Raw genomic sequence first — 11,672 nt, 5'->3', positions numbered from 1 at the left:
CGGAAGGTTGAGCTTGACATACCGGTAAGCTAAAGGCTACCTAGTGGTAGCTATTTTGTTTAGAGAATAGTAGAAAAAATCGAAGTTGAAAGTAGATTCTGATGTACTAACTATACCGAGGTCGTACCTAGGTAGCCCAAAATCTTAACTTCAACCTTGAAAGTTTAAAGTTGTCATACCAGTACGAGAAAATCATGAAGCCGAAGTACTAATAGTACTAGTTAAATATATAGTATTTTTGAGTTATACCCAGGCTATTTACAATCCGAAGAAGTTTGATCCGAGTCTAGTCCGATATAGCAGTCTATTTATTCTCGAATAAAGAGGGACGCGACACCCATACCGGTGCTGTCACAAGTTAGCAGTTGGACCCATCGCACTAGATAAAGAGATCTTACCTTGCACACATGCTCACAATGCCCATTTCCTTATCTGACCGTTGCAGCTCCGCCAGAAGCGTAGCGACCTGTCGAGCACCGGTTGCTGCAACTGGATGTCCCAGGGCAATAGCACCGCCGTTAGGATTGACCTTGTCCATATCGATACCCAGCTCGCGAATACAGTGGATGGACTGGCTTGCAAATGCCTCATTCATCTCGATGATGTCGACATCCTTATTCTCAATACCCAAGTACTTGTACAAGTTTTGAAAGGCGAAGATAGGCCCGATGCCCATCTCATCTGGCGCACAGCCTGCAACCTGGGTTCCGGCAAACCGAGCGATAGGCTTTAGACCGTGAGCGTCAGCCCACGATCGACGGGCGAGAACGGTACTGGATGCACCATCGGAGATTTGCGACCTGTGATTGCCAGAAGTGAGCAGATATCTCCAAAGTATAGGATGGATTGCAAAGGTTTCCCTCCGTTCTCCCACTTACGAGTTTCCAGCAGTGCTATATCCATTCTCCAGCACTGGCTTGAGAGTCGCCAATTTTTGCGCCGTGACTGTATGCCTCACACCCTCATCACGATCGACCACCGAAATAGTCTCCTCATCAATCCCTTCACTGATAGACCGGACCGTGACCGGCACCAGCTCGGCCTTGAATCTCCCCGACTTTTGTGCCTCGCTCGCTCGCCGTTGACTCTCAGCAGCAAACTCATCCTGCTCTTTCCGACTAATTCCATAACGCGACGCAACATTCTCGGAGGTTTGCAACATAGGTAGCAAGCAATCCCGCGCATCTTTCACCGATGACTCCTTCAGAGTCGGAGATACATCGACGGGGATTCCCCGAGTCGCATAATTCCGCGACATACTCTCCACCCCGCCACCAAGTCCAACATCAATTTGACCGGCCAAAATCGAATGCGAGATATGCGTGATAGCCTGCAGACTGCTCGAACACTGGCGATTCACGGTGTGGAAGGTCGTCGAATTAGGGAAACCCGCCGCATTGAGGGCCATGCGACCAGTCTTCGCGAAGCCCAGCTCTGCGAGGACATTGCCAATCATCACGTCGTTTACTTGGCCCGGTTGGATCTTCGCCCGTAGCACTGCGGCTTGCATGACCTGTGATGCGATGCATTGTTAGAAATGTAATTCAATCCCGACAACAGAGCCAGCAGTGCAAATCACAACGGGCATACCTGCATGAGAATCTCCTCTGGGTAGGAGTCCTTGAAGCCGCCCTTGAACGCTCGTGCGATGGGACTCCGCACGGCGGAGAGCACGACCACATCATTGGGGCTCTTTTTAAGCACCTCGCCTGCTGTTCTTCTCAGCATTTCGAAGGGAGTGATATGCAATTATAGAAAACAGGAGAGGAGGAGAGGAGAGAGAAGGGGGGGCGTAAGAGGAAGGAAAGTCGAAAACAACTCATAAATGTGTGCCGAATGGGCCGGTTAGATGGAGAGGACCTTCCCCAGACGGTGGGGCGCTTGCACCCCTTGGCGATCGTCTTGCATTCTTCCTTTTCCTTTTCCTTTCCCCCTCTCCCTACTGCACCTTGTGTATTCCCCCGATTTTCGGCTATTTACATTTTACATGGGCTACCGCGGTTGATAAAAACTCAGTAATTTGATTCATCCAAGGGGAGTGTTATTCTTTTCTTCTTTTTTTCTTGGTAGCTCTTCGCCACAACCGGTGGCCAACTGCGGGTGATCGATGGGAAATCGGTGGAGAAGCAAGCCTGCGAATGTGGGGTGATCGGGGGCACCGCACCACCAGAAGCCTGCAATTCATTCTCAACTACGGAGTGGGCCCATCTTACAACCTCATCGTGCCAGGAGTCGGATTCACCCCATTCCCTTCAGAGGACTCATCCTGCGCACTCATCTCCCACCCGCGTCCACGATATCGTGCCGGCCAGATTCCCGATTTCCCTGGAGCCATGATCCCATTTGGGTCCAGACAGTCCTTAATCTTCTCGTTGAATTTGAGCAACGCGCCGTCATTCCAGTTATATGTTCCCGCAATCTGATCCATGAAGGCCAGATGGGTGCGATACTCGCCGTATCCCCTCTTCGCAGCATCATCGACCATTCCGCGCAGACATGCTCGCGCATTGTCACGCATGACCGGGTCGTCGCGGTTAAACACAATTTCTACAATCAAATGCATTTCCCGAAGACCAACGACAAATGTAGGGAACAGGTCTAGGTTGTACTCTTCGCATCGCTTCTGCGCAATGTCCCATAGTGCCGTGGCGTCGTTCCCACGGACGGGCGATACAGGACTGAAGGCAATGTGCCCTCCATTGGGGTGCCAGTTAACCCAGCGTAACTCTTCAATGTCCGGTACGCCGGAGGCAATCCGGTCGCGAACCCAGAAGTAGTTGTCTGCAGAGAGAGTGGACGGGTCGATTCGTCTGGCGCCCGGGATTTTCATGAACTCCTTATGGATGATGTCGAGTTTATACTGTCGGATTTCTTTGGGTCCGTAGGCCATACCGTAGTATAACCAAGAGCAGTCGCCGTGGGCAAGTTTCTGGGCAGCTTCGTGGATGAATGAGTCGGGGACCCGGCCTTTTCCCTTGTAATAGAAACTTCGGGGTTTGCCTTCTAGTCCGACTTGCATGCTGATGTGGCGGAGCTGTGCAACATTCTCTAGAATCATGGCGATTCTAAGCGGTCGGATTATGTCAATCTGATAACGTCAGTTAGTGTATCGTGGAAGGTATGTATGCAGTTAGACTCGAAATCTTCTTACCAGCTGACTGAGATCCTCTTCCTTTTGAAATGTGTAAAGCTGAATGATCTGTGAGCCATTGCGCAAATTCATAGAAGCGAGAAAATCTCACATAGCTCTCATGATCACCAGGATTGGGCATCAATCCAAATCCCATCTTCGTCACGACACCCATATTCGACTGCGAGAACAATCCACTATTAAGCCGCCAATTAGCGAATCTCATACTTTCCTGGCGATACCGTTTGTAGTAAAGACGCACTCAGCAGTAGGACCAAACCCATAAGGAAAAAGCTGCCAGCTATTATTCCCCGGCAAAGCACCCATGCCCGTCCTGATAACCTCACCAGTAGGAAGCACCACCTCCATCCCACAATGCATCATCCAGTGGTCTCCATAGGGCGTATACCCGACCCCACGATCGAGGGCATTCCCCAAAACCGACCCGCCTCCAATATCGGGGACGTCTACCCAAAGATGCTGGAAACCCCGGGCTTGAATCTCTTCGTATAGAGCGAAATATGTCACGCCCGGCTCGACGAGACAAGTGCAGTCGTCCGGATTAATGTCGAGGATTCGATTCATCCGGCGACCGAGATCGAGGACGACTGCCCCGCGGACGCGTGGGGCTGCGCCTCCGTAGCCGTCTGATATTGTTAGAGGGGTATTCTTTAGTTGAGTCTTGGATCAAAGGGTATTCGTCGTACAGTTTCGACCAATTGAGATCGGGGATATGGGGATGCGATAGCTATTTGCCCATTGGACGATTTTTTGGACTTCCTCGGTGCTGCCGGGGTATACTACGACGGATGCGACAAAGTCATCTTCATCAGAGACGTGCATTCCATCGTGGGTATTGGGGTCTGTGAAAGGTCAATGCTTTTCGTGGCTGCTAGCTTGGGGGTATGTGTTCTACTGACTTTCCATATACCTAGAGAATGACTGCTGGTTAGTGAATATCCACGACAGGAAATGAATGGATACTAGTACTAGGTATATCGTACCATCCATCGTCTAGTTTTGTCACAAATTCTACATGTTCTTCGCCCAGTCGATCGCGGAGTTCTGCGATTGCGGTACGAAAGGTGATTTGATTGATTCCTTGCGGGAGGGCCACTTTCGTCCTGTTGTTTTCAGATTTGGTGGATATATCGAAGATGGCAGATTTGGTTTCCTGGGCCTTGTCGAACAGCCTGGCTGGGATTCCGTTGTGCTTTTCGGAAAGGAGCGGCGTTGGGGATACGCTTTTCGGACTCATGTTGACGGTGAGTACGACAAGGTGTATGGAAGTGGCTTGGTAGGGTTCTTGGGGTATTGGAACCTTTGAAAACTTATTTCGGTTGATGCTTTATGGTATGATTGTATTTCTAAGTGGCATCTTGTCTACTTTTGTCTTTCTTCTCCCCGTGCTGCCATAAGCGTTTCCCCTCATTTCTATGCACACTGGTGCTGGGATCTTATGGTGATTGGACATTGAATGCTAGGCGAGCAGCCGACGAGCATGAAGAAATTAGCCTTCATTGGCAGTGATCCTCCTGAAACACATGCTAGCATACGGATTTACCCCGGATGGCGTGGTGACAGCAGGTCATGGCTATATGCACGGTGGAGCGAAGACGTGAGGGGACGGGCCCCGCTCGACGATCTGAGGTGACAGGCCTAGACATGGGTTACGGAGTACGGAGTATGTGGTTTCTTCTTCAGGCTGCTGGGCCCTGCTATCGTACTCAACAGCATCGCGATTCACATAAAGTGGACACCGGAGTCAAACGGAATCAGTACCGAAGCCAGTTGTTGAGTCCCGAAGGGTTGCCGAAAGGGATTCCGTGTAAGATACACGTTATTTACAGGGCGGATTACGGGGCTATTACCATACGGGAACTCCGCCCATCGCACCTTCCTCGCGGTCGCGAATCGTCTTCACCTTCCTCACGTTCATCAGATAAGTCACCACTTTCCTTCTACCTTTAGGTGAACTCTTAAGTCAACTTCAATTTACTTTCTCCCGCTGTCACCCTCTCTCCTCCACACATTCACCCCCATTTCCCCATCTCTCCATCTCCCCATCTCCCCCATTGGCATGGCCACGCCATCTGACTAACAATCGGGTATTTTTGTGGGGTCGGCTTCCGATGGCGGCAAAGGCCTTTGGGGCTCGCCGCTCTCCCTCTCCGATCTTGTGGGGGAATCTAGCGGTGTCTGCCGGGTAAGCGTTTTTTCGGCTTGTCTGGCTCAGTCCCTAGCCGAAAAGCCGCTGGGTGAATGGGGTAGCTTTCAAGATAATTCAATTCATTCTTTTCTTCTTCTCTTCTTCCTCTTCTTTCTGCTGGATCAGAAAGCACTACCCCGGAATTTTTCTCTGAAGGTAGTACTCACCATGGCGCGGCCTGTTCCTGCGATCAAGGTGTTCAGCCCCATCTGGCGGCGGAACTTCTCTGCCTCAACTTCTCGGAGCGCCATCAACAAGCTATGTGACTCCGCAGAGGATGCTGTCAAGAACATCAAGGGTTCTTCGACCCTGCTGGTCGGTGGTTTCGGCTTCTCGGGTGTCCCTAACACCCTGATCAACGCCCTCCACGCCCGTCCAGAGGTCAAGGACTTGACTGTTGTTTCCAACAACGCTGGCATGCCCGGCGCCGGTCTCGGTAGGTGCAATGTGCCATTGGAGGTCAAACTCCGCGGTCATTGAAACATTGGCTAACCCACAACCCCTCGACAGGTCAATTGCTCGAGTCCAAGCAGATCACCAAGATGATCGCCTCTTTCATTGGCGAGAACAAGGTGTTCGAGAAGATGTATCTCACCGGTGACCTGACCCTGGAGCTTACTCCCCAGGGCACCATCGCTGAGAAGTGTGCTGCCGGTGCATCTGGTGTTCCGGCTTTCTATACCCCCACGGCTTACGGTACTATTATTCAAACTGGTGAACTCCCTATTCGGTACAACAAGGATGGCTCTGTGGCAGAAATGTCCAAGGTCAAGGAAACTCGCACTTTCAACGGCAAGGAATATCTTATGGAAGAATCGATCTTTGGTGACTACGCTCTGGTTCGCGCGCACAAGGCCGACAAGCTCGGTAACTGCCAGTTCCGCAAGGCTATGAACAACTTCAATGAGGCCATGGCCAAGAACGCCAAGTACACCATTGTCGAGGCTGATGAGATCGTCGAGGTCGGCGAGATCGCCCCCGAGAGTGTTCACATTCAGGGTGTCTACGTTGATGCTGTCATCAAGAGCACCGAGCCCACCCAAATTGAGAAGCTGACCTTCGCCAAGAGCCCCGAGGACCTGCTTGCTGCTGGCTCCGGTGAGGCTACCGCCCGCCGTGAGCGCATCGTCAAGCGTGCCGCTAAGGAGTTCAAGGATGGCATGTACGTCAACCTTGGTATTGGTATTCCTCTGATCGCCCCCTCCTACCTGCCCGAGGGTGTCGAGGTCGTCCTGCAGGCTGAGAACGGTATCCTGGGTCTCGGTGGCTACCCCAACCCTGGCGAGCAGGACCCCGACCTGATCAACCCCGGCAAGGAGACTGTTACCCTTGGCCGTGGTGCTTCCCTGTTCGGTTCCCACGAGAGTTTCGGTATGATCCGCGCTGGTAAGATCGATCTTACTATGCTTGGTGCTCTGCAAGTTAGCCAGTTCGGCGGTATGTTCCACTCCCCTGATCGAAATATATGCGCCTTGTACTAATGATTTTCTAGATCTTGCCAACTTCATGCTTCCCGGTAAGGTCAAGGGTGTTGGTGGTGCCATGGATCTGGTCGCCAACCCCGAGAAGACCAAGGTCGTCGTGACCATGGTATGTTGTCAACTTAATCCAGACAGACAAAAACTATTCAACTAACCACTCTACTCTACAGGAACACACCGACAAGAAGGGTAACCCCAAGATTCTTGCCGACTGCACTTTCCCCCTGACCGGCCCCCGCTGTGTCTCGACCATCATCACCGACCTGGCCGTCTTCGACGTCAGCACCTCCGAGGGTCTGACTCTGATCGAGCACGCTGAGGGTGTCACCGTCGAGGAGATCCGCAGCAAGACCGCTGCCCCCTTCAAGGTCTCCGCTGACCTGAAGCTTATGCAGCTGTAAATTTGATGGAAATATACCACTTGTAAATTCGGGATTCTGGATACGTTTTTTTTTTGGCATGTCGATACTTTTAAGTTCTAGACTGAAAATTAGAGCATTTTTTTTCATATTGAAAATTTCTTCTGTAAATACTCTAGTAAAACTTCCAATAAGAGACCCGACCCTAGAAAATAATGCTCATCCATCCAAAGTGCCCAGGTGTTGAACTTGAATTGTTCCAAGCTTGTCTGCACCCCACGAGCAACTCATGTGGGGTCAACATTCGAACCCACCTGGGGGCTGCCTCGCCCTGCAGATTGCGCAGTGGGGCTCCCCACGAGCTGCAATTAAAACAAGTACATTTGGAGTTACCTACAACTATTACAGACTAGAACAGATTGCCCTCAGAGGACTACTAGCCCTGCCACAATGAATTACCTTTCATTATCACGCCCATTCGTGGTGGCGAGGGCAACATCCGCCTCTCACCTGATCGGGTCATGTCTTTCCCGGGGCTTGGCCACGGCGCAGAAGAGTAACAAGTTACCATTGGCAGGGGTGAAAGTTTTGGATATGAGTCGGGTACTGGCTGGGGTAAGTTCGAATCTGACCTACGATGATCACTTCGATGTCTATTTCCTGACTAGTTCGCTGATGCTGTTAATAGCCGTACTGCACACAGATCTTAGGCGATCTCGGGTATGCATTATCCATTTCTTAGTGATAGATGCCAACGAAGAATGAGACATACTGATAGAGCCTATCCAGGGCGGAAATCATCAAAATCGAGCATCCCATTCGAGGCGATGATACTCGTGCCTGGGGTCCACCCTACGCCCCATACAACGATGGCAGAAAAGGCAACGGTGAAAGCGCATATTATCTCTCAGTAAGACCCGAAAACCGAAATTTTGAAGATGAATGCTTGGAAATAACACGGAAAAAAAAAACAGGTAAACAGAAACAAAAAGTCCCTCGGTCTCTCCTTTGCGCACCCCGAAGGCGTTGAAATCCTGCACAAACTCGCGCGCGACTGCGATGTCCTCGTCGAGAATTACCTCCCTGGGTCTTTGAAAAAATACGACCTGGACTATGACACTCTGTCAAAGATTAACCCCCGTCTTATTTATACCAGTATCACTGGCTATGGACAGACAGGACCCTACAGCAACCGGCCCGGCTTCGACGTGATGGTCGAAGCGGAATTCGGACTGATGCATTTGACCGGAACGCGAGACGGACCCCCTGTTAAGGTTGGTGTTGCGGTGACGGATTTGACGACTGGGCTATATGCCTGTAATTCAATCATGGCTGCATTGTTGGCCCGCGCGAATACGGGCGAGGGCCAGCATTTGGACGTGTGTTTGAGTGATTGTCAAGTGGCGACTTTGGCCAATATGGGGGAGTCGGTGCTTATTAGCGGAAAGAAAGATTCGGGTCGGTGGGGGACTGCTCATCGTAAGTTTTTCATTTGGGTGCTTGTATTGACTTTGTCCGGTACTGATTGGCCAATTTTGCTTTTAGCGTCTGTTGTTCCTTATCAAGGGTTCAAAACTTCAGATGGAGATATTTTTGTCGGCGGAGCGAATGATCGTCTTTTTGGCATTCTTTGTGATAAAATTGGGAAGTCGGAGTGGAAGAGTGATCCCCGGTTTGTGACGAATAATGAGCGCGTGCATAACCGTGCTCAGTTGGAGCCATTGATCGAGGAGGAATTGACAAGACGCACCACTCGGGAATGGCAGGATTTGTTCGAGGGGAGTGGTCTGCCATATGCCGCCGTGAATGATGTTCAGGGAACTATGAATCACGAACATGGTATGAAAAATTTGATTATGATTTTGGAAATTGTTAGTTCATGGCATGCTAACTTTCGCAGTACGTGCAAGGGGTATGGTTCAGACCATCGACCACCCTGCTTGTGGCCCCATCAAGGTTATCAGCCCTCCGGTGAAATACTCAAATGCCGAGCCGAATATTCGTTTACCTCCTCCTTTATTGGGAGAACATACCAATGAGGTATTGAAAGACATCATTGGAATGGACTCTGACCGAATTGAAGAGTTGAGGAGCAAAGGAGTCATAGCATGAGCGAAATCAATTATACTGTAAGATAGTGAATAGAACCAGATAGAATCCATTTTGGCCAATAATTCAAACGTTCACCGGGGCATATAATATCCAAAAACCATTAAAACCATTGCGCAAATACGTCACTTCTGTTCCATAATGGTAGAAAGATGTTTCCAAACTGAGCATCGGTGAAGCTGGGCATCAGGAACAGCCTCCATCTCCGTTGAGTTCAATTGAAATTTCAACCTCTGACCAGTGGCACTTGATCCCCACGGTTTCCATTCTGGTGCGGCAGGATTGCGGTATGTGTTAGGATCCAGACTCAGAATGAAACTGATCCAATAGTCCATGACGATTGGGACCATCGGCGCATTGTATGTGAAATAAGAGCAGCCAGCGCAGGATCCTGCATTTCCTGGCCCAAAGATAGCTGGCTTTTCGGATACGTGTGATACCCCAAGACCTGCTGCTTGCTTAGAGCTGTCCTGGACGTTATACCTGTAGCTCCAAGATTTCATTGGCGAATTATGGATCGCCATGGATGATGCAATCTCAAGGCCCGGGCATGTAAAAGTTGCTTCGCCGTAGGCCAGTTCAGCTGGGGTAAAATACGGTGCGTGCTTGGGCAAAAAGGGCTCTTGAAGAGGGTAAGTCCGGTTGATCAGGTCGAGGTTAGCTGCGGTCAACTTGGGGTAGTTGGCCTGAATAAATTCTAGAAACTCAGCCGAAGTGGTGACATTCGGGGTGAACCCTGTTCCCTCGTCGTTGTCATTGCCGACAATAACAGGAACTTTGGTCACTCTACCTTGCTCGAAGAGAGTGTAAAGGAGATTTGGCGAGAAAGAGCCATCGACGACTGGCAAAAAGTACCACAGCGGAGTTTGTGTTGTACCGGGAAAACGGGATTTCACATCTGCAGCTTGTAGGGTGGTTGTCTCCTGAGAACGCAGGCACTCCAAGACGTCTTTATCGCCAGTACAATTAGCATCTTGTACAAATTTGTCGAATTGGAATTCCGACTCTGCAACTGTGCGATGGGTAGGCAGAAATGGAGACTCCGAAATTGCACCGATAAATGATCGTTCACGACCTCCTCCGTAGGCCGTCAAATGGTACGCAATTGAGCCTCCACCGGCCGAATCTCCGTGGATGACAATGTGATTTGGATCTCCGCCAAACTAAATTTATTGGTTAGTACATTAAGCTCAGGGTGCTGTGAGATGATGAGTATTCACCTACCAGATGGATGTACTTCCGAGCCCACTCCAAAGCCTTGGATTGATCGAGAAGCCCAACATTTAGATTACCGTCTCGCCTGATCTTCTCGCTCGCTAAAAATCCGAAAGCGCCGACGCGATAGTTGATTTGCACAAAGATCATACTGTGATTCGATCGAGTAATGACTTCGGTTCCATTGAAATTTTGATCCGAGTTCGTGGCATAGCCGCCACCCTGGATGAAGAACCAAACAGGCAGTTTGCTCTTCGGAGTTGCATTGCTAGGAGCAAAGACGTCAACGTATAAACAGTCTTCATTTATCGTATCGCTGAGAGTTCCAGCCGTTCCAATACATGTAGGTGCAAACTAGGACTCAGATGAGCAGTTGCACACTAGTATTTCCTTTACATAGTATGCGTACCTCCTTGGCATCTTGTACACCCTCTTGGCGCAGTGGGTCCTGGGGAGCTCTAAACCTGAGATTTCCCACAGGAGGAGCCGCATATCTTATGCCGAGAAATTGATTTACACCAGCGCTCAGCGCGGTTCCTTCATACTGAGAATATCCCAAGTTCACTGTTGGATTTTCCGAAAGGCCTTTGGTTTCCAATGGATGCCCTTCGAGTAGATCTGGAAGTCCCAGAAGGGAGAGCGATACGAGTATCGGAAACAACATGGCAGTTTAATTCGAAGTCGATTAGGAACTTATCTGATATATCCCATGGATTAAAATTTGAATTTATACTCATAGACAACCGAGACTCGGGCTCGGTACAATAATCGGGCGAGGGACCTCATCTCGAGAGGGGTAGTATGTACGAACGCGGGGTTGGCACTATATTGATCTGCAGGGCTTTGCCAATTTGATCAACGGAGCAAGGGGTCCGCTTCTCAAATGTTTGAAATGATAGGCAGTGGTGACGAGCCAGGCCCTTTAAGAAGCTTCCATTCGACCGATGTAGTATTTGGCATCCGAGCAACCGGGTTGTTTGCTATACTAATATTGCCTACTCCACCACTAAACAAGCTCAGCTGAGATCTGGAATGCTGTCTTGATCAGCCACACCGGAAAATTATTGATAGTCCTCGGTAATCGAATGCAGTTTTTGGTCTTACTATCTGTATTTATCCTCCTGTCATTCGCCTCTAGACATCCAATGGGGCCTAAATTACCGAGTAAT

At 50.0% G+C, this 11,672-nt stretch overlaps 5 protein-coding genes across 5 annotated transcripts; 2 read left to right on the top strand and 3 right to left on the bottom strand.

Annotated features, from left to right (window-relative positions):
• Positions 1–308: 308 nt before the first annotated feature.
• N7533_002401 (thiolase family protein) lies at positions 309–1,728 on the bottom strand (the record flags this gene model as incomplete). Its single annotated transcript, XM_057099051.1, has 4 exons — positions 309–348; positions 399–800; positions 879–1,513; positions 1,591–1,728. 4 exons carry the CDS (start codon positions 1,726–1,728, stop codon positions 309–311), a joined length of 1,215 nt encoding a protein of 404 aa, XP_056964187.1.
• Positions 1,729–2,209: 481 nt separating this feature from the next.
• Positions 2,210–4,388, bottom strand: N7533_002400 (FAD-binding oxidoreductase; the record flags this gene model as incomplete). The annotated part of the gene is made up of 7 exons (XM_057099050.1): positions 2,210–3,088; positions 3,152–3,199; positions 3,243–3,327; positions 3,393–3,777; positions 3,838–3,993; positions 4,051–4,061; positions 4,135–4,388. 7 exons carry the CDS (start codon positions 4,386–4,388, stop codon positions 2,210–2,212), a joined length of 1,818 nt encoding a protein of 605 aa, XP_056964186.1.
• Positions 4,389–5,507: 1,119 nt separating this feature from the next.
• On the top strand, positions 5,508–7,221 carry N7533_002399 (3-oxoacid CoA-transferase; the record flags this gene model as incomplete). The annotated part of the gene is made up of 4 exons (XM_057099049.1): positions 5,508–5,775; positions 5,850–6,776; positions 6,832–6,929; positions 6,991–7,221. The coding sequence occupies 4 exons, from the start codon at positions 5,508–5,510 to the stop codon at positions 7,219–7,221; spliced, it is 1,524 nt and encodes a 507-aa protein (XP_056964185.1).
• Positions 7,222–7,629: 408 nt separating this feature from the next.
• On the top strand, positions 7,630–9,291 carry N7533_002398 (CaiB/BaiF CoA transferase family protein; the record flags this gene model as incomplete). The annotated part of the gene is made up of 6 exons (XM_057099048.1): positions 7,630–7,794; positions 7,868–7,899; positions 7,969–8,089; positions 8,154–8,658; positions 8,725–9,018; positions 9,080–9,291. The coding sequence occupies 6 exons, from the start codon at positions 7,630–7,632 to the stop codon at positions 9,289–9,291; spliced, it is 1,329 nt and encodes a 442-aa protein (XP_056964184.1).
• A 122-nt stretch (positions 9,292–9,413) lies between these two features.
• On the bottom strand, positions 9,414–11,167 carry N7533_002397 (uncharacterized protein; the record flags this gene model as incomplete). The annotated part of the gene is made up of 3 exons (XM_057099047.1): positions 9,414–10,451; positions 10,513–10,857; positions 10,913–11,167. The coding sequence occupies 3 exons, from the start codon at positions 11,165–11,167 to the stop codon at positions 9,414–9,416; spliced, it is 1,638 nt and encodes a 545-aa protein (XP_056964183.1).
• Positions 11,168–11,672: the final 505 nt, after the last annotated feature.

This window comes from Penicillium manginii (assembly GCF_028828005.1).
Source record: "Penicillium manginii strain IBT 31320 chromosome Unknown utg000002l:1.0-5564898.0:1.0-5567710.0, whole genome shotgun sequence".
In the NCBI taxonomy this organism is placed as follows: Eukaryota; Fungi; Ascomycota; class Eurotiomycetes; order Eurotiales; family Aspergillaceae; genus Penicillium; species Penicillium manginii.
This window is presented reverse-complemented; position numbering and strand designations above follow the sequence as displayed.